The 20,424-nt window shown below is 62.1% G+C and overlaps 1 protein-coding gene across 8 annotated transcripts in view; it reads right to left on the reverse strand.

Moving 5' to 3' along the window:
- INPP5A (inositol polyphosphate-5-phosphatase A) overlaps positions 1 to 20,424 on the reverse strand; it is a 154,473-nt gene that overhangs the window by 85,157 nt on the left and 48,892 nt on the right. For all 8 annotated transcript variants that reach the window (XM_070057050.2, XM_070057045.2, XM_070057044.2 and 5 more), the window contains exon 2: positions 13,610 to 13,651. In XM_070057050.2, the coding sequence (XP_069913151.1) occupies positions 13,610 to 13,651 (42 nt within the window). The remainder of the gene's footprint in view (positions 1 to 13,609; positions 13,652 to 20,424) is intronic.

Consider the following 20,424-nt stretch of genomic DNA (forward strand, 5'->3'; position numbering starts at 1 on the left):
CTCCACTGACGGAGCGCAGAATCCCGCAGGCCAGGGGAGGGTGGGAAGGAGCTGCGGGCAGCGCGTCAGGCGGTACCGCCACCGGGATGCCCTCTCCAGACACCGCAAGCTCCGGGGGGTCAGGGAGAGCCTGACAGGGGTGTGCACTCGCCCACGTCCCTGGCGCAGACACCCCCACTGTGGCCCACGCCCTGCACCATGCTGGGGAGACACACGGAGCACGGTTCTCGAAGTCAGGCCAACCACGAGACCATGAGCACGGAGGGGGCCCTGGACTGTGCGCAGCGGCAAGGCAGGCACTGCCTCTCGATCACCTGGCTACGTTCACATCATCGACTTCACACTTAGGCCACCTGACTCTTAACCGTGGCTGCGCTCCCAGCTCCGGACATGTCACACTCAGCTGCCGTGAGGGCACTGAACACGGGGGACAGCGGCGGTGCCAGAGCGGCTTCCCAGGATGCTCTGTGGCTCTGACTTGCTGTGCCATTTCCGGCTCTGCTGGCATCCATGCCTCCCCAGAGGGCTGATGACAGACGCCCGGCACTGGCTCAGGCTGCACACGGCCAGGCCGAGACAGGCAGCACCAGTTCTATGTCACCTCCTCTGGCAAAGGCTGGGTGCAGCAGGTGCCAAGGAGACACAGCTGCGGTGGACGCCAGGCCCTGGCACCCGTTCCTCCGCTGGAACCAGGTGACGCTCAGTGCTCTCGGGCAGGCGCAGGACAGGCTCACAGCTCTGGGACTGGCCTTTCCCGGCCACAGGAAGGAGCGCTGGAGCCCGAAGAACCTGGACACGGGCTCTGCAGCAACACAAGCTGGCCACTGGCCAGGGCGGCCGAGGCTGGGAGGAAAAGGCCATTCTGCAGGACAGGACGCCGCCCTCGTGGGCCTGGGGAAATGCACCCCCGTGGACACAGGGCCAGGGGCTGCCTGTCCACCAGCCTCCTGTTCCGCACTCCACAGCCATGTGACAGCTGCGCCCACCCGCCCTGTTGGGACAACGGGGAAAGTCACTGCCCAGAGCAAACGCTTCTTTGGCCAAAATTCTGCAGAAGAAAGGGGCTGCTTCTACCCAAAGGTTAAAAAAAAAAAAAACCACACCTGGCGAGAAGGCTCTCCGGGCTCTTTCCTTGCACTGTGCTCCCCACAGAAGGATCCAGAAAAGCACGTCCAAGAGGCCTGAACTGTACTTTGGCAGGAAGAGCACCCAGCCGGCACTCAGAGCTGCGAGGACAAGCTCCCCACCCCCACCATGCTGCCGCGTGGGGCTCCGGGAAGCCAGCGCCCAGCCCTGCACGCCCTGGCCGCACTTGGCCAAGAGCGGTGTTAAAAATAGCAGCGGCCAGGCCTTGTTAGGCTTCCTGTGGAGAGCCGCATCTGAGTGACCTAAAAAGGAACGAGGATGCGGACCCAGCCAGCGGCAGCCTGGCGGCCAGGACAGGGCCCACGTGCAGCAGCTGCAGGGCTGCAGGGGCCTCGCCACCCAACAGACGGCCTGTGTGCCAGTCTCTGCCGAGCCGGCTGTGCGGGCAATGGGCACGTGGGACGCCTCGGCTGCCACGAGCTCCCTGGCAGCGCCATGGCCGCTGTGTGAGTGCAACTGTCCGCAGCTGCCCCGGGCCCTGCAGGAGGCAAGGAGGCCACACCGATCAGTGTGGCCTGGACAGCACTGACCCAGCTGCTGGCCAGAGACAGCCCAGGCCCACAGCCAGGGAGACTGGTGTGAATCACACTAGACAGCCAGCAGGATGGCCACCACTTGTGAGAAATGGTGGGAGAGGCAGAAATAAGGGTTGGGTCCAACCTCCCTAGACCCCGGAGCTCCACGCAAACCAGTCGGCCTCAAAGAGCGCTTCCCCCGCCCCAAGGGGCAGGGCTAAGGGCCACAGCCTCAAGCTGCTCCCAACACATCTTGGGAACCTTCTGGAAACCTCTCACAGAGCCACAGAGAGCTCGTGGGGTGCAATCCCACCTGGGAGCAGTGCCCGTGCGTCTAGCCAAAGGCTTCCCACAGAGCCCCCGTCTCAGCTGCCCTCCCCGCTCTGGTCTGCCCCCCATCACAGCAGCTGCAACCCCACCACCTCCACCAGCCCCGTCCACGGGGCCAGTCCCGACCCCTGACCCCTGACCCCTGACTCCAAGTCAGCACCTCCCAGAAGCCAGGCCCGGGCCCAGCCAGGCCTGAGCAGACACGGCTGGGCCTGTCTCCCTGCAGGGCCCCTGAGACTTACACCAGATTCTCAGTTATGCTGCTGGGAGTCCCGGTGGCCCAGCCACGCACCCTCGTCTTTCCTCAAGGACCCCAAGCTGCCCTGTTCCTCTGCCCACAGCCGACGGGCTGCCCAGCCCAGACAGCACCCCAGCCTCTACCTCCAAGTCCCTCTGTGTCTCCCTTGTCCTTCCAGGGCCTGCCTCGGGACAGGGAGGGGCTTCCACCAGCCCGGCCACCACAGCACCTGCCTCACTGCCTCCTCCCCTCCACCAACCGAGGCCTTGCTGTGGCACCGCAATGAGAGAGGACCCATCCTGTGGCGACGACTCCACCTCAAACACATCTCAGCCTTCTGGGGTCTCGCTTTCTCCTCTGTGAGACGGAGCGTGGAACATGGCCACACCACAGAGTGCAGGGCCGGGCGCCGCCCCTGGGAACGCACAGCAGACCCAGGCGGGCAGCAGGGCACACACAGGACGTGGCGCAGGTCCCGCCCTCCTGGGGGATGGGACTATGACACGGCTGCTTGCACACCGGTGTCACCAAAGGCTCACCACGTCAGGGCTCTGGCTGCTGTGCCGTCAGTGAGGGGCTGTGTCTCTGGGACCCCCGAGAACAGGGAGCTGGGGTCAGGGCCACCAGCAAGTGGGAGGCCTCAGTGTGTAACTGCGACACCTTCTGGAAGGCGTCACCCGTCCTCGGCACTGCACACACCCATGTCACCACGTCCCTGGGCACCAAGCCCAAGTCAACTCAGCTCCCCCTGAAAGGGGCGGGGCGGGGGGCTCAGCTGTGCTGCAGCTGCAGGTGAGAGGGAGCTGGACATGCCCTTAGTGGAGACCTGCCCTCACACCTGCCTGTCCACAGCAGCACTGTGCCCTGTGTGTAGACCACACACTGATTCCAAGGGCAGCCCAAAAATACACCCCCCACCACCCCCACCACCCCCATCCCCACCACCCCCTCACCACCACCCCTACTCCCACCCCCTCCCACCACCCCCTCCCCACCACCACCCCCTCCCCACCACCCCCACCCCCTTACCCCAACATCCCCACCACCCCCTCACCACCACCCCCATCCCCACCACCACCACTCCCCTTACCACCACCACCACCCCACCCCCACCCAACCATCCCCCCACCCCCACCCAACCATCCCCCCATCCCCACCACCACCCCCACCACCCTCACCATCCCCACCACCCCCTCACCACCACCACCCCACCCCCACCCCCACCACTTCCCTCACCACCACCACCACCCCTACCATCCCTCCACCCCCCTTACCCCCACCCACACCCCCACTACCCCCCCCCAGTGGAGTCCTGAGCACCCCTCCCAACTGCAAGAGCTCTTGGGAACGGAACACACCATCTAACAACACGGAAACGTCGGGGGCCTAAAGAACCCTGACCGCCCAGGACACGTGGCGGGCTCTTCCTCTCCAGTCCCTTCAATCACCTGGAGCTCAGAAGTCTCCTCCATCCATCCAGAAGGAGAATAGAGTCAGCCACGCTTCCTCCCGGGAGCCCCCGCACACCTGCCGGGCAGCGCGGAGCAGGAGCACTGGAGAGGTGGCTGCTGGCAGGGGCAGCACCCTGGGTCCGAGAGAAGCCACTCGCTCTTGGCGGCAACAAGCCTGTGGCTCTTGGCCGTCGAGCCAGGCGTAGGCACCTTCACTTTAACAGAAGGCAGCTAAGGCCCAGAGCAGCTGGGCAGCTGCCTCGAGTCGCACAGCAAGGGAGCGGGAGGAGGAGGAGAGACCCCTGACCCCCAGCCCTCAGCCTGTGTCCCTAGGCACCCTGGGGCACACGGGATCACGGGATCTCTCGAAGACGACTCAGCCAGCAAAGGCCTCGTCCCCACTGGAGGCGCCTGCTTCCCTCCACCGGCACGCGTGAAGATGCGTGTCAGAACACAGCAACACAGACACCTCGGCCCAGCAGCTGCTGAATTAAACAAGAACCAAGGCTCCCGACAGGGCGAGCACACCCGCGACCTCCAGGAGTCCTCCACGCGGGGGCACCTCCGCAACGGCTGTGCCCGCATCACAGCCCCAGCCCCCTTCCATGCCCACTGGTGTCCCCCAGACCGCAGCTTCACCTCCACGGCTGGGGATGACAGCCACGGCTCCTGCAGGAAGTGGAAGGCGGCAGGGCGTGCCCTTGCCGTGCCTGCCAACCCCTCCTACCACCACCCTGACCACCCGCACCCCTGGCTCCAGAACCACACTGGACTCACTGCTTTCACTACTGCTATTCCTCCTCATCCATTCGCCCACCATGATGTAAAGAACTGGGTGGGCGGCCGGCTGCAGCTGGGAACGCAGGGGGACAGTGAGACACTGGCCTGGGGTGCCCACCTCTGCAGGGTGCTGTGCCCAGGGGCCTCCACGGCCACTCACCCTGCACCTGAGGCCGGCCCTTTCAAGACAGGTGGGGGGACAGCACTAACTCCCAGCCTCGGTCTCCCCTTCAGGTCTCCTGGGAAGACACAGGCTAACTGCCTTCCCCTACCTCAGTCGGCACCGGCTGCTATTCACAGAGGTTCAGCAGCTTAAACACAAACATTTATTTTTCCCAGTTCTGGAAGACCAGGCCTTGGTGGGGCCGTGCCCCCGGCTTGCACATGGCCTCTTCTGCCACAGACCTTTGACCGCTGGGGGCTGTGACCATCTCATCTATCCTGACCACACCAGGACACCTCCCAAAGCCATCACTGCGGGAGACACAACTCTATTCCCACTGTTCCCGCCCCAGGCCACACACAGCACCAGCCAAATGCCACCAGGCAGACCCCAGCAGGAGGAAGGGGCCTTCAAGCAGGCAGACGGTCGCTCCATGGGAGTCACCGCAGTGGTGCTTGCGGGCTGGCAACATCCCGTGGCAAGCTGTGACAACTCTTTACAAAGCACCTGAAATGCCGGCCCAAATAAACACTCATTTAGGGGCCAGCATTGTGGTGCAGAGGATTAAGCCGACATCCCAAATCAGAGCGCAGAGTCAAGTCCCAACTGCTCTGCTTCTATGCTTCCTGCTCATGGTTTGGGAAGGCAATGGATGGTGGCCAAGAGCTGGAGTCCCTGTCCCCCATGTGGGAGAGCAGGATGGAGCTGCTGGCTCCTGCCTTCTTCCTGGCACAGCCCTGGCTGGTGCCACCTTTAGGGAATAAACCAGAAGATGGAAGACCTCTCTCACTCTCTCTCTCCCTTTCAAATCAATAAATTTATCTTTTTTTAAAGAGATTTATTCATATTACTTGGAAGTCAGAGTTACAGAGAGAGAGAAGGAGAGGCAGAGACAGAGAGAGAGGTCTTCCATCCACTGGTTCACTCCCTAATTGGCCACAACAGCCAGAGCTGTGCCAATCCGAAGACAGGAGCCAGGAGCTTCTTCCGGGTCTCCCATGTGGGTGCAGGAGCCCAAGGGCTTGGGCCATCTTCTGCTTTGCTAGGCCATGGCAGAGAGTTGGATAGGAAGTGGAGCAGCCGGGACTAGAACCGGCACCCATATGGGATGCCAGCACTGCAGGTGGCAGCTTTACCCGCTATGCCACGATGTCGGCCACAATAAATTTATCTTAAAATGGACACAATAAGAACAGGGAGGAAAGGGGTCCCACGTGGGCCCAACCATTTCTAACACACCTGCTTCTCCACTGCCCGCTGCTGAGAGGCACTAAACAACTAAATTCAGTGAGTGGACATTAAGTGACCACAGGATGGGGGGGTCGTAGGGATGAGTGGCCGGGACTGCGGCCTGGACGCACCTGCCTGAACCACCAGGCAGGACAGCCTTTGTGTGGGCGGCATCCTGTGGGGCAGCAGGTGGAGCCGTCACCTGCGACACAAGCATCCCACACAGGGGCACTGGTTGAGTCCTGCTGCTCTGTTTTCAATCCAGCTCCCTGCTAATGTACCTGGGAAAGAACCGGATGACGGCCCAAGTCCCTGGACCCCTGTCACCCAGGTGGGGACCCGGACGGTGCTTGGGGCTGCTGGCCTCAGCCTGCACTGGCGAAGTGAGCCAATGGGTCAGCACTCACTCTCCTTTCTCTGCAACTCTGCCTCTCATATAAATCAATCAACCTAAAACCAAAAATAACCCCAACGTACACCACACGGCCAACAGCCAGCTCTCTCCTGGGAAAGGACTTGAAGGGAACAAAACCCAGGGTCCTTAGAGCCCAGCTTGTGGACGTCCACATCTGCAAGTGACCACCAAGCTGCTGCCCAGTAGCAAGGATGACGCAGCAGGAGCTGGGACATGGTGGCAGCTGAGGGCCTGTCCTGCTGGAATCCAGTCCCTGGGGGTCCTGAACAGGCAGAACGGAGGAGGTGGTACCACCTTGGGACAGGCACTTCAAGGTCACAGAGGTGTCACCCTGCATAAATTAGCCCTCAAGTGAAAACCACGTGGATAGCTCACCACTCCCCATACTGTGCACCTGTCACTCTGTTCTGGGTCTGGTCTCGGCTGAGTGGGCACCTCGGTGTAAGCCCTGGATCAGGGCGGTCCCTTGACCTCAGCCAAAGCAAAGAATTGAGAGTAGTAGGGCCTGGCCCTTGGTCACAAAGCCTCAAACTAGCCAGGGGTCCTGTTCCTGCCCCGCAGCAGAGCCCACCCACCCCAGACTCTTTCCTAGTACCTCGGCCACAAATCCCTGCTCCCAGTCTCGCCTGCCCACGCCCCTGCTAGTCTTCCCCTGGCCTCCCAGGTGAACTCCTGCCACGAGCATTCTTGTCTTGGGGTACACTTTGGGAATAATAAGATGTGACTACTTCCTGACTGCTTCCTACTCTAGCCCAGGGTCTAGACTGCCAGCTGGGATGAATCCTTGCCTCTGTGGAATAAGGTTAGGAAGCCAAGGTCAGAAAGACACGGAGCGACAGAGAACGCCAGGAAGGGACTGGGGTCGACAGAACAGGGGCTGCAAATGACACGGACAGGCATCAAAGAAAGAACGATGGGCGGGATCCCAGGAGGAGGTCGGGGGTCTCCCAGGCCAGGACCCGGGGGAGACCCAGCATCATGGGGACCAGCATGGGCCAAGGCCACTAGCCAGGAGCTGACTTGCAGGGTGGGGCTCTGCAGGGCCTTCCAGGTCACCTTGAGGACCCAGCTCCTGTGAGGCTGCTCTGTGAAGAAGTCTGTAGGGAAACAGCAGCAGATGCAGGAGGCCAGGAGGGGGTCACTGCCAAGGCCAGGGAGGGTGGGTGGTGGCAATGACACAGTCAGATTCCAGAGCCACTCTGACAGCCACTCTGACACGGCTGACTCTACTGGGCCTGGGCGTGGGCACCATGGTGCTGCATCAGGTGTGGGCAGATGGCAGGGAGGCCCCGGCTCCAAGGCCCAGGGACACCCAAGCCATGCAGCTCCTGGGGCTGAGTCTAGAAGGATTATGGAGGCCTAGGCTGAATGAAAAAGGCGGGCTCAAGACTGGAGCAGTGCCCTGGAGCGAGGGGTGCAGGCAGCCAGGCTGCAGGAGGAAGCACACACCTCCCAACACCAAGGCACCTGGGTGCCTGGAAAGCCCAGCCCCTCCCCCACACGGGGCTGTGCCGCAGGGCCACCAGGCAGGCATTTCCGAGCCTGGCTTTTCTCAAAGGCAGGGACACCAAATGCTGCAGGTTCCCTGTGCTCGCGTACTCGCTTGCTGGCTGGCTACACGGACAGCAGCGGGGTTCTCAGGTACCACAGAGGGGTGGTCAGGTGGGTGGACAGCGTCCACACTGGGTGGGGGTGGGGCTTTGGGTTTCAGCCCCTCTAGCAGAAACGTGCTGCTGGCGCCCTGGCGCACTTTTCCTTCCGTTACTTGCTGCTGCTATCCTTTCTGGTAAACCACTGAGCCCTTTTCCCACGGGCAAGTGTTCGGCACAGGGGTTAAGGCACCAGTTATCCTACCACACAGATCCCCCAGCAGAGTGCCCGGGTTTGAGACCTGGCTCCAGGTTCCAGCTCCCTGCTCATGCAGACCCTGGGAGGCAGTGGGGATGGCCCAAGTACTCAAGTCCCTGATATCCACGTGGAGACCTGGATTATGTTCCTGGCTTCCAGCTCCAGCTCAGCCCAATCCCAGCTGTTGGGGATATGTGGAGAGTGAACTAGCAGATGGAAGATTCTCTCTTTCTCTGCCTCTGCATCTCCCTCTCTCTAACTCGGCCAAGACTTGGAGGGTCAGGCAGGGACCAGCTGGGACATGAGCCAGGGACAGGAGCCCTGGGCCACGGACCTGTTCCACGCCGCAGCACAAGATCCCTGAACCAGAGACGCCGTGCCTGCCCGGCCCGGCCAAACCCCTGGAAGCTGCACAACAGCTGCGCCTCCCCCAAGGCAACCGCGTGCGCAGTGGGAGGCGACCCAGCGCAGGAGGGCCCACGGCCCCACGTCTCCGCTCCCACACAGCAGCACTGCGGCCCCTGCCACCCCAGCCCTCCCCACAGCCGTTCAGTTCTGCTCACTGCTGCCCCCTCCTCTCACTGTCCTCTCCCTTGTCTCACATCCTGGACAAGGGACCACGCCTGTGCGGCCCTGAGATGCTGGTTCACTACTGACAAGGCGCTGCTGTATCCCCTGGCGGCCACGTCCACGCCACCCATGACTCCCAAGGCCAGGCAGCCTCCTGATCTCAGCGAAGGCTGCGACCCATCTCCAGTGATGCAGGGACAGAGAAAAGGGGCGTCCACTGCCCTCCTGGGGCCAATGGGCACACAAGTAAGCTCACAAGACACACACACACAGCCCCCAGGAGGCCCTGGGCAGCCAGGACTTGCCAGGTGCACCTCCTGGCTGAAGGCCAGGCCCAGCTGGATGGCGGTGCACCAGAGCAGATGCCCAAGTGCAGCACTTAGTGGCCCACCTCGTGCATCCAGTCCTATCGGTCTCACAGCTGCTTGGCCTGAGCCACTGTACCCTCTGGAATCCCAGGTCCCCTTGGAGCAAGGGCTTTGGCCTGGGAAAGGGGCCAGCTCCACAGCACCGCGTGGCCACAAAGGCAGGCATCACACACGAGAGGCCCCAGTGCTTCGGTGAGAAGAGCTCAGTGCACTCCAGGTTCCAGGTGTCTGAAGCCACACAACAGGTCACCCTCCTCTGACCACAAGCTGACCTGGGCCGCCTCCTCAGGCACCAAGGAGTTCCAGAGGAGATTTGCTCAGTGGGCCAGGAAGAAGCAAGCATGGGAGCCCAGGGGTGCTGCTTCCTGCTGCCCCAGCACCTCCACCTCCCACAGTGGCCCCTGTGGGCACAGCCCTCACAGGCAGCATCAGGAGTCGGTACCTGGCAGCCACGCCCCCAGCACCCAGAGCCACATCTGCTCACAGCCAGTGTCCAGGGCTGCTGGGGAGGGTGTGACGTGGCCACACTCGAGAGGGAAGACAGGGATGCCCTCCAGGCAGGCAGGATTGCTCCAGGCCTGGATTTGGGGCTCAGGCTACATGCGTGCATCCCTGCCCCCATCTGTGGAAGGCCACGGCCCACCCCTGTGAGTCTGGCCGAGTCCCTGGCGTGTTGTTAGCCTGGGCTGCCCTAACACATCCCCACTTTGGGGCTCAGGCTGCAGACCTGCACTCCTGGCCCAGGGGCAGGCACAGATCCAGGCCTGCTGCACCCTCCCCGTGCAGGGAGGGCACCTCAGCTCCCGCCTCTCCTCTAGTCGACCTCGTCACCTCCAACACCGGCCCTTGGGGGCAGGACGTGGGGGACACAAGCACTCCAACCACAGCTCCTTCGTTCAGGCCTAAGTCCTCCCAGCATGGGAGAGCTCTGGGCTCACCGGCCACGTGTCCCTGAGTCTGACGTGAGAAGGAGCTGGGGTCGGGGGGCAGGCAGGACGGGCACAAGCCAGGGCCAGAGCCAGGCAGTGCACCTGGGCCACACTCCCTAGCACACAGCCACGTCCAGAGCCCCAGAGGTTCCTCGGCTCTCCCGATGGACAGACAGTGGTCTGTGATGGGCTCCAGGGCACAGAAAAGCAGGAAGGGCGGACCTGGCTCCCTTCCCCACCAAGGCTGTGCTCAAGGCCATTTTGGAAAACAAAGGAAGTGTGTGATGGGGACGCTAGGATTCCAAGGACACCAAGAGCAGACCTAGCAGCCGTGCACCTCTGCCACCCCCAGCTGAACCCCAGGCTGCAAGCTCTGGTTTCTCTTCCGTCCCTGGCCCCTGCCACCAGGCACGTGGGCTGCGGCCACCAAGGCACCGGGCACACAAGCTCCGGTTGCTGAGGCTTGCGGTGCCATGCTCCAGGCAGGGCCCGGCTGCTCCACTTCCAATCCAGCTCCCTGCCAATGCACCTGGAAGATGGAAGATGGCCCAAGTGCTTGGGCCTTTGCACCCACATGGGAGACCCGGATAAAGCTCTTTGCTCCTGGCTCCTGGCTTCTGCCTGGCCCAACCCTGACTATTGTGGCCACCTGAGAAGTGAACCAGCAGACAGAAGTTCTGTCTCTCCCTCTCTGTAACTCTGCCTTTCAAATAAATAAAACAAATTTTTAAAACAAAGCAAAACCGGCCGGCGCTGTGGCTCACTAGGCTAATCCTCCACCTTGTGGCGCCAGCACACCAGGTTCTAGTCCCGGTCGGGGCGCCGGATTCTGTCCCGGTTGCCCCTCTTCCAGGCCAGCTCTCTGCTGTGGCCAGGGAGTGCAGTGGAGGATGGCCCAGGTGCTTGAGCCCTGCACCCCATGGGAGACCAGGAGAAGCACCTGGCTCCTGCCATCAGATCAGTGCGGTGCGCCGGCCGCGGCGGCCATTGGAGGGTGAACCAATGGCAAAAGGAAGACCTTTCTCTCTGTCTCTCTCTCTCTCACTGTCCACTCTGCTTGTCAAAAAACCAAAACAAAACAAAACCACAACAAACAAAGCTATACCTTAAGCTGCAGACATTATTGCCAAAATTAAAATAAACTGAGGCAGCTGGGAGACCTACCTGCACCTGCCACTCACCCAGAGCCTCCCAACCAAGGGTCCCTCATAAGGCCAGGCAGGTGGGGGAGAAGGGCACAAGCCTTTCCAATCCCTGGAAGTAACTCAGGCCAGGGACACAGCGATGCCCCGGCTGGGAAGCCAAGCCCCAGCCAAGGTTGGTCCTGCAGAGCTCAGGAACACTGCATCTCCTCTCAGCTTCCACCCGAGTGGGCCAGAGACTAGGCAGGAACAGACGTGGAAGTAAGACCCAAGTCTCACCTGAGACTGTCCGCTAACACCAGACTCACAGCAGCCACCTGCCGGCCCCACCTCACTAAGGACACCCCTGGGACCTGCTTCCTCCCACCCCACATCAAGCCCAGTGCCCAGCAGACATGACTTTCATGAACATGGGACAGAGACTGAGGGACCCCTCTCCACCCCTGTGCAGCCGCCCTCAGAGACACCAAAGAGCACCCCATGTATGGGCGGCTCTGGCACACAGGTCCCACGGAGGCCACGTCCAGACCACCCAGGTGGACTGGATGCTGGCCTCCGTGCACCTCACCCGCAGACATGGCCAGCAGCACTCGCTCGGGTCTCAGCACTGGGAGAGGGAAACCCCTGGACAGCCCATTTCCTACTCATCCAACGCCAATACCGCTAGCAGGCCCACACAGCAGGCGGCTAGGCATTTGTGTGTGTGTACATGTGTGTACACGCATGTGGGGGGGCATGTGTGTGTGCACGTGTGGGGGAGCGGGCGTGTGGGGGGGCATGTGTGTGCACGTGTGTGGGGTGTGTGTGTGTGAATAGGAGGTGTGTGTGTGCACATGTGTAAGAGGGTGTGTGTGCACGTGTAGGGGGTGGGTATGTGTGCACATGTGTAGGGGTAGGTGGGTGTGTGCACATGTGTAAGGGGTGTGTGTGTGTGCACATGTGTAGGGGTAAAGGGTGTGTGGATGTTCACATGTGTAAGAGGGTGTGTGTGTGCACGTGTGGGGGGGTGGGTATGTGTGCACATGTGTGGGGGTGGGTATGTGTGCACATGTGGGGGGGTGTGGGGGGTGGGCGTGTGCGTGCACGTGTGTGGGGTGTGTGTGTGCACATGTGTAAGGGGTGTGTGTGTGCACATGTGTAAGGGGGTGGGTATGTGTGCACATGTGTAAGGGGTGGGTATGTGTGCACGTGTGGGGGGGTGGGTATGTGTGCACGTGTGGGGGGTGTGTGTGTGCACATGTGTGGGGGTGGGTATGTGCATGGGGGTGTGCGTGTGTGTGCACATGTGTGGGGGTGTGTGTGCACATGTGTAAGGGGTGTGTGTGTGTGCATGTGTGGGGCTGGGCATGTGTGTGCATGTGTGTGGCTGGGCATGTGTGTGCATGTGTGGGGGAGTGGGCGTGTACACATGTGTGTGCACGTGTGGGGGAGTGGGGGTGTGAGGGGATGGACATGTGTGCGTGAGCATGCGTGTGCAGTGGGGTGAGGACGCAGGGAGGGAAGCGTGAAGGGGCAGGTCACAGGGCAGCTGGGGCTTCTCCCGGCCGGCCTGCCTGGGCTTCGCCGAGGCTCGCCTGCCTCCACAGACAGAAGGGTTACAGAATGAAAGCAGGGAAGAGGCAGCAGCTGGCTTTCAGGAGGACCAGAAGGAAAACACCGAGACGCAGGGTGGACTCTCCCCTCTCCACCCTCCCTGCAGTCACAGGGCCCCTCGGACCCGCGCACGCCGGGCTGCTCAGCCACCAGGCCTGCTGCATGGCAGCTCTGCAGGGTGGCCTCTCGTGCCATCACCACATCACCCCGGCCCTCACAGACTCAGCCACAGGACCACGTGACACCCATCAGGCAATTCACCCACCTCCTCCTGACGGGACACGCGGGAAGGCAGGGAGTCGCCTTCCCAGCCCCAGTGACGTCCCCGGCACCCGAGACACTCAGCCAGCAGGGCCTGGGAGGCAGTGGCCACTGCCTGGAAGCCTCAGGCCCCGCCTGGCACTGTCCCTGCCCAGAGCCACGGCTCCCCCAGGCACTGTCCCTGCCCAGAGCCACGGCTCCCCCAGGCACTGTCCCTGCCCAGAGCCACGGCTCCCCCAGGCACTGTCCCTGCCCAGAGCCACGGCTCCCCCAGGCACTGTCCCTGCCCAGAGCCACGGCTCCCCCAGGCACTGTCCCTGCCCAGAGCCACGCTCCCCCAGGCACTGTCCCTGCCCAGAGCCACGGCTCCCCCAGGCACTGTCCCTGCCCAGAGCCACGCTCCCCCAGGGGCCCCTCCAGGCCTCACACTCCCAGGGCCCTCAGATATGCACATGGACAAGCGCCATCGCTGCCCCGCCCCACCTGAACCTGGATCAGCGGGGGTGGGGTGGGGTGGGGGCCCCTCAGCACAGCCACGCGTGACGACGCCCGGACCCGACGTCACAGTCACGAGGAACAGCACGGGAGACCCCGCAGGGAGTGCTGGGAAGGGGCTCCCACAGTGCTTACCTGGTAGAACTCCCGAAGCCAGTTCTTCTGCAGGTTTTCTGGCTGTAAATCAAGAAGAGAAAAGGCAGTCAGACCACTGCAGGGCCCCAGAACTCAGAGGCCTCCCTGGGAGCCCCAGGGGACACCCCGACTGGACGGGCCCCCACTCCCCCGAGGGACCCTCCCCCTGGGCGGCACATTGCAGCTCATCCTGTGACAGGAGGTGGAGCAAGGGGAACCTCTGCTGGCCCAGGGCAGGCAGCACACTGGATCCCACCCGCAGCCCCCTCCCCACCCGCAGCCCCCTTCCCCACTGCGCTCTACTCTGGATGTCTCCCAGGGTCCAGAGAGCACACAAAGTAACCACCTGCCCAGCGAGAGGCCACTCCTGGGCCACGGCCACCTCAAGGGACCCAGAGCCATGCTTTCCAGTGTGGGCAGGTCCTACTGAGGGGGGCGGCGGCAGAGGGGCTGGCCACAGAGGCAGTCCTACCCAGACACTCCCACGCTGCTGCACACATGCCCCCCAGGAAGCTCCCAGTCAGGACCCCGGTGAGCAAAGCTCAGCCCTGACAACGCCCTGCTTATCATGGAGGGGGCACAGGCCGAGGTCCCGCTGCCCTCCCTGGCTGCCCCCCAGCTCCCACAAGGGCACCACAGCCCAATGAGACCAAGTGTGAGGAGCCTGAGAGGAGCCAGGGAGCAAGAAAGCACACAGCGTGGACACCGTGGAGGGGACAGCCACACGGAGGGGTGGACAGTGGCAGGCAGGACAGGCCCCCACAGCAGGGGTGGACAGTGGCAGGCAGGACAGGCCCACGGTAGGGGTGGACAGTGGCAGGCAGGACAGGCCCACGGTAGGGGTGGACAGTGGCAGGCAGGACAGGCCCACAGTAGGGGTGGACAGTGACAGGCAGGACGCTAACTTGTGGGCGTGGACGGCGGTGCCCTTATCCCTAGAGCAGACGGCCAGAGCACAGCCGCTGATGTGGTCATTGAGTGACTCACAGAAGGCAGTGCACATGGCATGGACACGCGGATCAGGTCACTGAGATGGTCACTGGGCAGCGGGGGACAGCACCAAGGACAGGCTGCAAGCACACACAGGATGCTCAATGCCACCAGCAACTCGGGAGACCCACAGCGCAAGGCCACACAGGGCCAGAGACGAGATGTCCCTACTATCCCGGGGGATGTGAAGCGGGTACCCACTGTGGCCTCCTTAAAATGCCAGCCTGGGGTTTCCTCAGACCCAGCAGCCCTTGCCCAGGACAGCCAACAGCACCTGCTGCACATGGACACTCACAAGAACCAAACGCAGGAGCTACCCCAGCACCCACAGACAGGCACGTCTGTGTCGGGGGCTCGGCCTCCCTGCCCCGGGCCCAGGCTGCCTGTGCCCCAACTGCTGCTGTCCACACCCGCGCTGGGGCAGGGAGGACCTCTCGCACCCCACGATCACGGAAAGACAGAGAACAGCCCATGGACTGCAGTCAGGAGCCTGGCCAGTGAGAGGAGCCACCCCTTCCCCCCCGAGCCGGGCTGGACCACCGTGGAAGCCAAGGACAGGCGGGCAGACAGGGGGACGTGAAGGCCGCTGTGACCTTGCAGCAGGGGGCTCCCTGAGTCAACGCTCGACCGTCAGCGACAGCGGCCAGGTTGAGGAAGCCCCTGCTCCAGAGAAGCTGGGCTCCACCTGTCGGAGCTTCCTGTCGGCCCAACCTGAGGCCTCTCCGACGTCAGCCAACCCCCCCCCCGCCGCCGAGAGTGCTGCAGCTACAGCCTCACTGGGGCTGGTGCGGCCCAGCTGGCAAGGGCTCGGAGGTCCACGGCAAACCCCACGCACCTCCCCTTCTCAGGCTGCTGGAGCCAGGCTGAGCTGCGGGGTGGTTCTGCCCTGGTGCTGAGAGACATGCGCTTCCCACACCAGGGTGCCTGGATGCGACCCCTGGCTCCAGCTCCTGACTCTGCCTCCTGTGGACACACCCCCGGGACACAGCAGTGATGGTGCGAGTATTCGGGGCCCTGCCACCCACAGGGCTGAGTTCCCCACTCCTGGCTTCAGGCCCTGGTCATTGTGGGCATCTGAGGAGTGAACCAGCAGACAAGAGTTTTCTCCCTCTCCCTCTGCCTCTGCCTCTCACACCTGAGCTGCAGCTGCCCCCAGGAGCAAGCCTCCACGGAGCACTGGCTCGGAGCCCTCGTCCCAGGAGCGCCCGAGCTCGCACCAGCTGGCTGTCCCTGCTGGCTACACTGCCACCTTGCAGGAACAACCCCGGGTCACAGGAGACCCCGTGACTCAGCATAGGGCCCTGGAGCCAGCAGGCAGGAGCAGGCCGTACCCGACTGCACACGGACAATCAGGTGTCAGGAACCCGAGTTCCGCCTCCCCTTGAAACAGATGCAGGAAACAGCAGGCCTGCAGGACCCTGAGCGGGAGCTAAGCTGGGCCGGCCAAGCCGCGCTTCACACTTGCGGCAGGACTCAGCCGACACCAGCCCTCTGCAGCGTGTGGACATGAGGAGAGGGGACGGGCCACGCTACTCAGCAGACGTGGGACCCAAGGCACCAGACGAGCAAGAGGCCCGCGGGCTGCACCTGCTCAGCCAGGGCCCTGCCAGGCGCCGGCGTCCTCGGCCACTTGCCCGGCTCAGCCCTGACTGAGCAGCACAGCCAGCGCGGAGCTCAGAATCTGGTCCTTGCCGACGCACGGCCCCCAGCACACACGTGCTCGTACGCACGCACACAGGCCACTGCCTTGCTCTTCAGCCCAGTGCGCCAGGCAGCCTGGCAGCCCCAGCTCCCGTTCTGCCCACCCAGCCCACACGTTTCCAGGGCCTCTCCCTTGACCCACAGAGCCCCAAGAAGGAGGAAGGTGATCCATGCACGTCCAGCGGCAGCCAGGGCACACACTGACTGGGACCCCCACAGCTCTGGCTTGTCCCAGAAAATCCACCTGCTTATTAGCTGGCCTCATATTCAACTCCCACCCCGTCGAGGGAATGGGTCAGAAATGGGACAGTGCACGCTCCAGAGCAGGGCCTCTCCTAGCCCCAGAGGGCGGCCCCTGCCAAGGAGGGACCCCAGAGACACAGCCTCAGTTCCGTGCTCCCCAAGTCCAGCTCCGTGCCCCTCACGGCGGTCAGCACCACCACCCTTGCTGGGGCTGGCCATGGAGTGGCTGAATTATAAATCCAGACAGTGCTGGGAAGAGTTTAAACAAAGCTGCATCCTCCTGCACACTCCGGCCGTAAAGCAAGAACCGCAAGTCCTGACCAAGAAGCCGTGAGTTCAGAACACAGGCCTTGCTCGCCAGGGGGCCAGCGGGAGGCCCAGCTCAGGGGCCGTTTCCGGTCGGCCTCTCCAGCCAACCGTGGCTCCTGCTGACGCGTGTCCTAGGCTGCTCTGGCTGCCTTCTGCCTGGCTGCCAGGCCTCACTGCCGCGCCCTCATCCCCTGCAATCCAGGTGCCCAGCTGAGGGCCTCTAGCTGCTGTCCAGCGAAGACGGCACCCTGCCGCCAGAGCCAGCTGGACGTCACACAGCCCCTCAGAGCCCACAGCGCGGCAGCCAGCTCCTCCCACCACTGTCCCCATCGCTCAGCCGCCTCTCCCATCAGGGTGCCCACACCCCGGCCTCCAGCTCCCAGCTCCCAGCTCCACCCCCATCCACGCGCAGACCTGCCGCACAGCGATCCTCAGGAGACCTAGGGGTTGCTGACAACCTCTGCCCTCTGACCCCAGGGCCTCTGTACCCTCTTTCCAGCTCCTCAACAGCCACACACGGGCCCCCACCTCCTCTGCTCTCAGCTCCACTGTCTGGTTTCCTGGGGTCACCGAGCATTTCTGGGACAGTCCACCCCCATATAAGCGACATCCTGGGCTCTCCCTGCCCCCAGGATCATCTCAGCCCCAGCGTCCCAGGCCCTGGCAGGAGACTCTCAAGAGGACGATGAAACTTCTCGGCCACTTCAGACATCTGGCACGGAGACGTGGACAGAACAAATCACGACACTGCTCTCCCAACCCCAACAGAGCAGCACGGAGGAACAGACGGGGGCTCTCCGGCAGCAGCACGACAAAGGGGCCACGCTTTCTCCGCCCTGCGCGAACAGCAGCACGGAGGAACACAAAGTGCTTCCTGGGAAAGGCAGGGCGGGAGCAGGGACCGGACAGGCGGATCCGGACACAAACCCACCAGAAGCAAAAGGACTCAGCCTGCAGAGGCGACGGCAGTCCCTACAAAAGCAACACACAAGGCTGGCTGCGAGCCCGGACACCCACAGCCCACGGTGGGCGGCGCCCTGCCCAGGAAGTCAGGACCAGCGCTGGCAGCAGGGGTGCAAGGACGTGGCAGAGAGCAAGCCTGCATCAAACTGCTGAGACGCTGTGCTCTCCGCCCGCACAGCCCGTCCGTCCTGCCGCTGGCACCAATGAGCACCGACCTCAGGGTCACAAGTTCCCGCCGTGCCAGCTCAGCAGTTCAGCCGTTCGGGGCAGGAAGGCGGCGCTGACCACTGCGGCTCTCCGGGGGAGTCCCCAGCACTGCCCTTGGCGACCACAGCCGTCACCTGGGGACACCGGTGTGACGCATGCTTCCTGACAACGTTTGGTACCCAGGAGAGGGGAGCCAGGCCTTCACGCAGTGGCTCCTCTTCAGTAAGGCGCGAAGGAACTCAGGCTGAGTTCTCGGCGTGTCTGGTACAGCCCCTCACTGAGAACACGGAGGGCAGCCGGTGACCGGCGTGCTCATGGGCGCGGATGGCGTGGTGAGGCAGCGGTAGCCAACCTACAAATTCCTACGACTCAGTAACGCAGACGACAACCTGACCAGGAAGCAGGCCCGACAGACGTTCTGTCCGCGAGCACCACAACGGCCGGTCAGCACCCGAGAGACGGTCACCACCACTACCAATGCAGGTGCAAGCCCGAGAAACCACCCCACGACTGCGGCTTTCACACAAAACCAACAAAACCAAATCTGCCAGTGTCAGGAGAGACCGGGTCTGGTGCCCGTCGGCAGGGAGGCCGCTATGAACAGAGAGCAGCTCTCAAAAACCAGGAGCAGAACCAGCCCAGCCACACGGTGCCCGAGGCTCCCAGGGCCACCAAACGCACAGGCAGAATGGGGTGGAGGGGCTGGCGGGGGCGTGGGGACAGATGTCAGTGCCAGGAGGTGAGGCACTCTGGGGAGGGACAGTGGTGAGTGCTACACGCGTGAGCCACACACCTCAGGTGTGCGAGACCAGTTGCCCACTGTGTGCGTGTTGCCACACTCCGCCAGGGAAGGGCACTTCTAAACCTGCTGGCAGCTCCACCCAACCAGCTATGTGCCGTGCCTCACACTTCACTGTCAATGTGTTAAGAATCAAAGTTTAGGGGCCGGCACTGTGGCGCAGTGGGTAAAGTCGCCGCCTGCAGTGCCAGTATCCCATATGGGTGCCAGTTTGAGTCCTGGCTGCTCCATTTCTGATCCAGCTCTCTGTTGTGGCCTGGGAAAGCAGTGGAAGATGGCCCAAGTGCTTGGGCCCCTGCACCCGTGTGGGAGACCTGGAAGGAGCTCCTGGCTTCAGATCGGTGCAGCTCCGGCCGTTGCAGCCATCTGGGCAGTGAAGCATCAGATGGAAGACCTCTCTCTCTCTCTGCCTCTGTCTCTCTGTAACTCTGTGTTTCAAATAAATAAATAAATCTTTTAAAAAAAAAGTGTCAAGCCCAGTATAAGCCCAGTCTGACAAGGATGGAACAAAATCCCAGTTCCCTGCAGAACACAGCAAGGGCACACACGCCACACGCCAGCCACCAATGTCACACATGCCACACGCCAGCCACCAAGGGCACACACGCCACACGCCAGCCACCAAGGGCACACACGCCACACGCCAGCCACCAATGTCACACATGCCACACGCCAGCCACCAAGGGCACACAAGCCTTAAGAAAAAACAAAACTGTGCATATAAATTTATCCCCACCCCAACAGAACCTAACACATTCCTGAAGATGTATGGGAAAACACAGAATTTCTTGAAATTAAACTGATATTCTACTATTGTGGAATGTTAAGACTTTAACAGCAAACCACAGTTCTTCAATGAACTAAATATCAGTGCAAAACATTGCCAGCCACCCTGCAGCAGGTCGCCGTCAGTCCCTGTGGAAAGTCCAGACAATGCCTGTGCACACCTAAACGCACCCTCCCAGGACCTGCTGGGCAAAGGGGCGCGCAACAGCAGGACAATGAGATGCTGGAGAGGCTTTGTCTTGGCTTTGGGCGTGGTGGGTTGGGCTGCTGCCTGTGGTGCTAGCGTTCCACGTGGGCCCAGGTTCAAATCCCACCTGCTCCACTTCTGATCCTGCTTCCTGCTAATGCACCTGGGAAAGCAGAAGATGGCCCAAGTCCTTGGGGCCCTGCTCCAATGTGGGAGACACAGAGGAAGCTCCTGGCTCCTGGATTTGGCCTGGTCCAGCCCTGGCTGTTGTGCCCACTTGGGGAGTGATTCAGCAGATGGAAGATAATCACTCTCTCTTTCTAACTCTGCCTTTCAAATAAAATTTTTTAAGTATTTTTTAAAAACATAGTATATTAAAAAGAAAGGTTTGCACTCATGGTCCTAAATATCCACAAAATAAAACACATTCAAACATCCAAATGCAAGCAAATGCACATCTACACACACACACACACACATGCATGCAACACACGTGCACACACGTACATGCAACACACACACGAAGATCCACATTGCAGCTTGTGTATAGATGCACATTGCAGTGAATGCAATATGCACATGTGTACGCATGTGCAAACACACATATACATGAACACATGTGTGTACGCA

The sequence above is a fragment of the Oryctolagus cuniculus genome, chromosome 15, assembly GCF_051225735.1.
Source record: "Oryctolagus cuniculus isolate XC-2025 breed Fujian yellow rabbit chromosome 15, ASM5122573v1, whole genome shotgun sequence".
In the NCBI taxonomy this organism is placed as follows: domain Eukaryota; kingdom Metazoa; phylum Chordata; class Mammalia; order Lagomorpha; family Leporidae; genus Oryctolagus; species Oryctolagus cuniculus.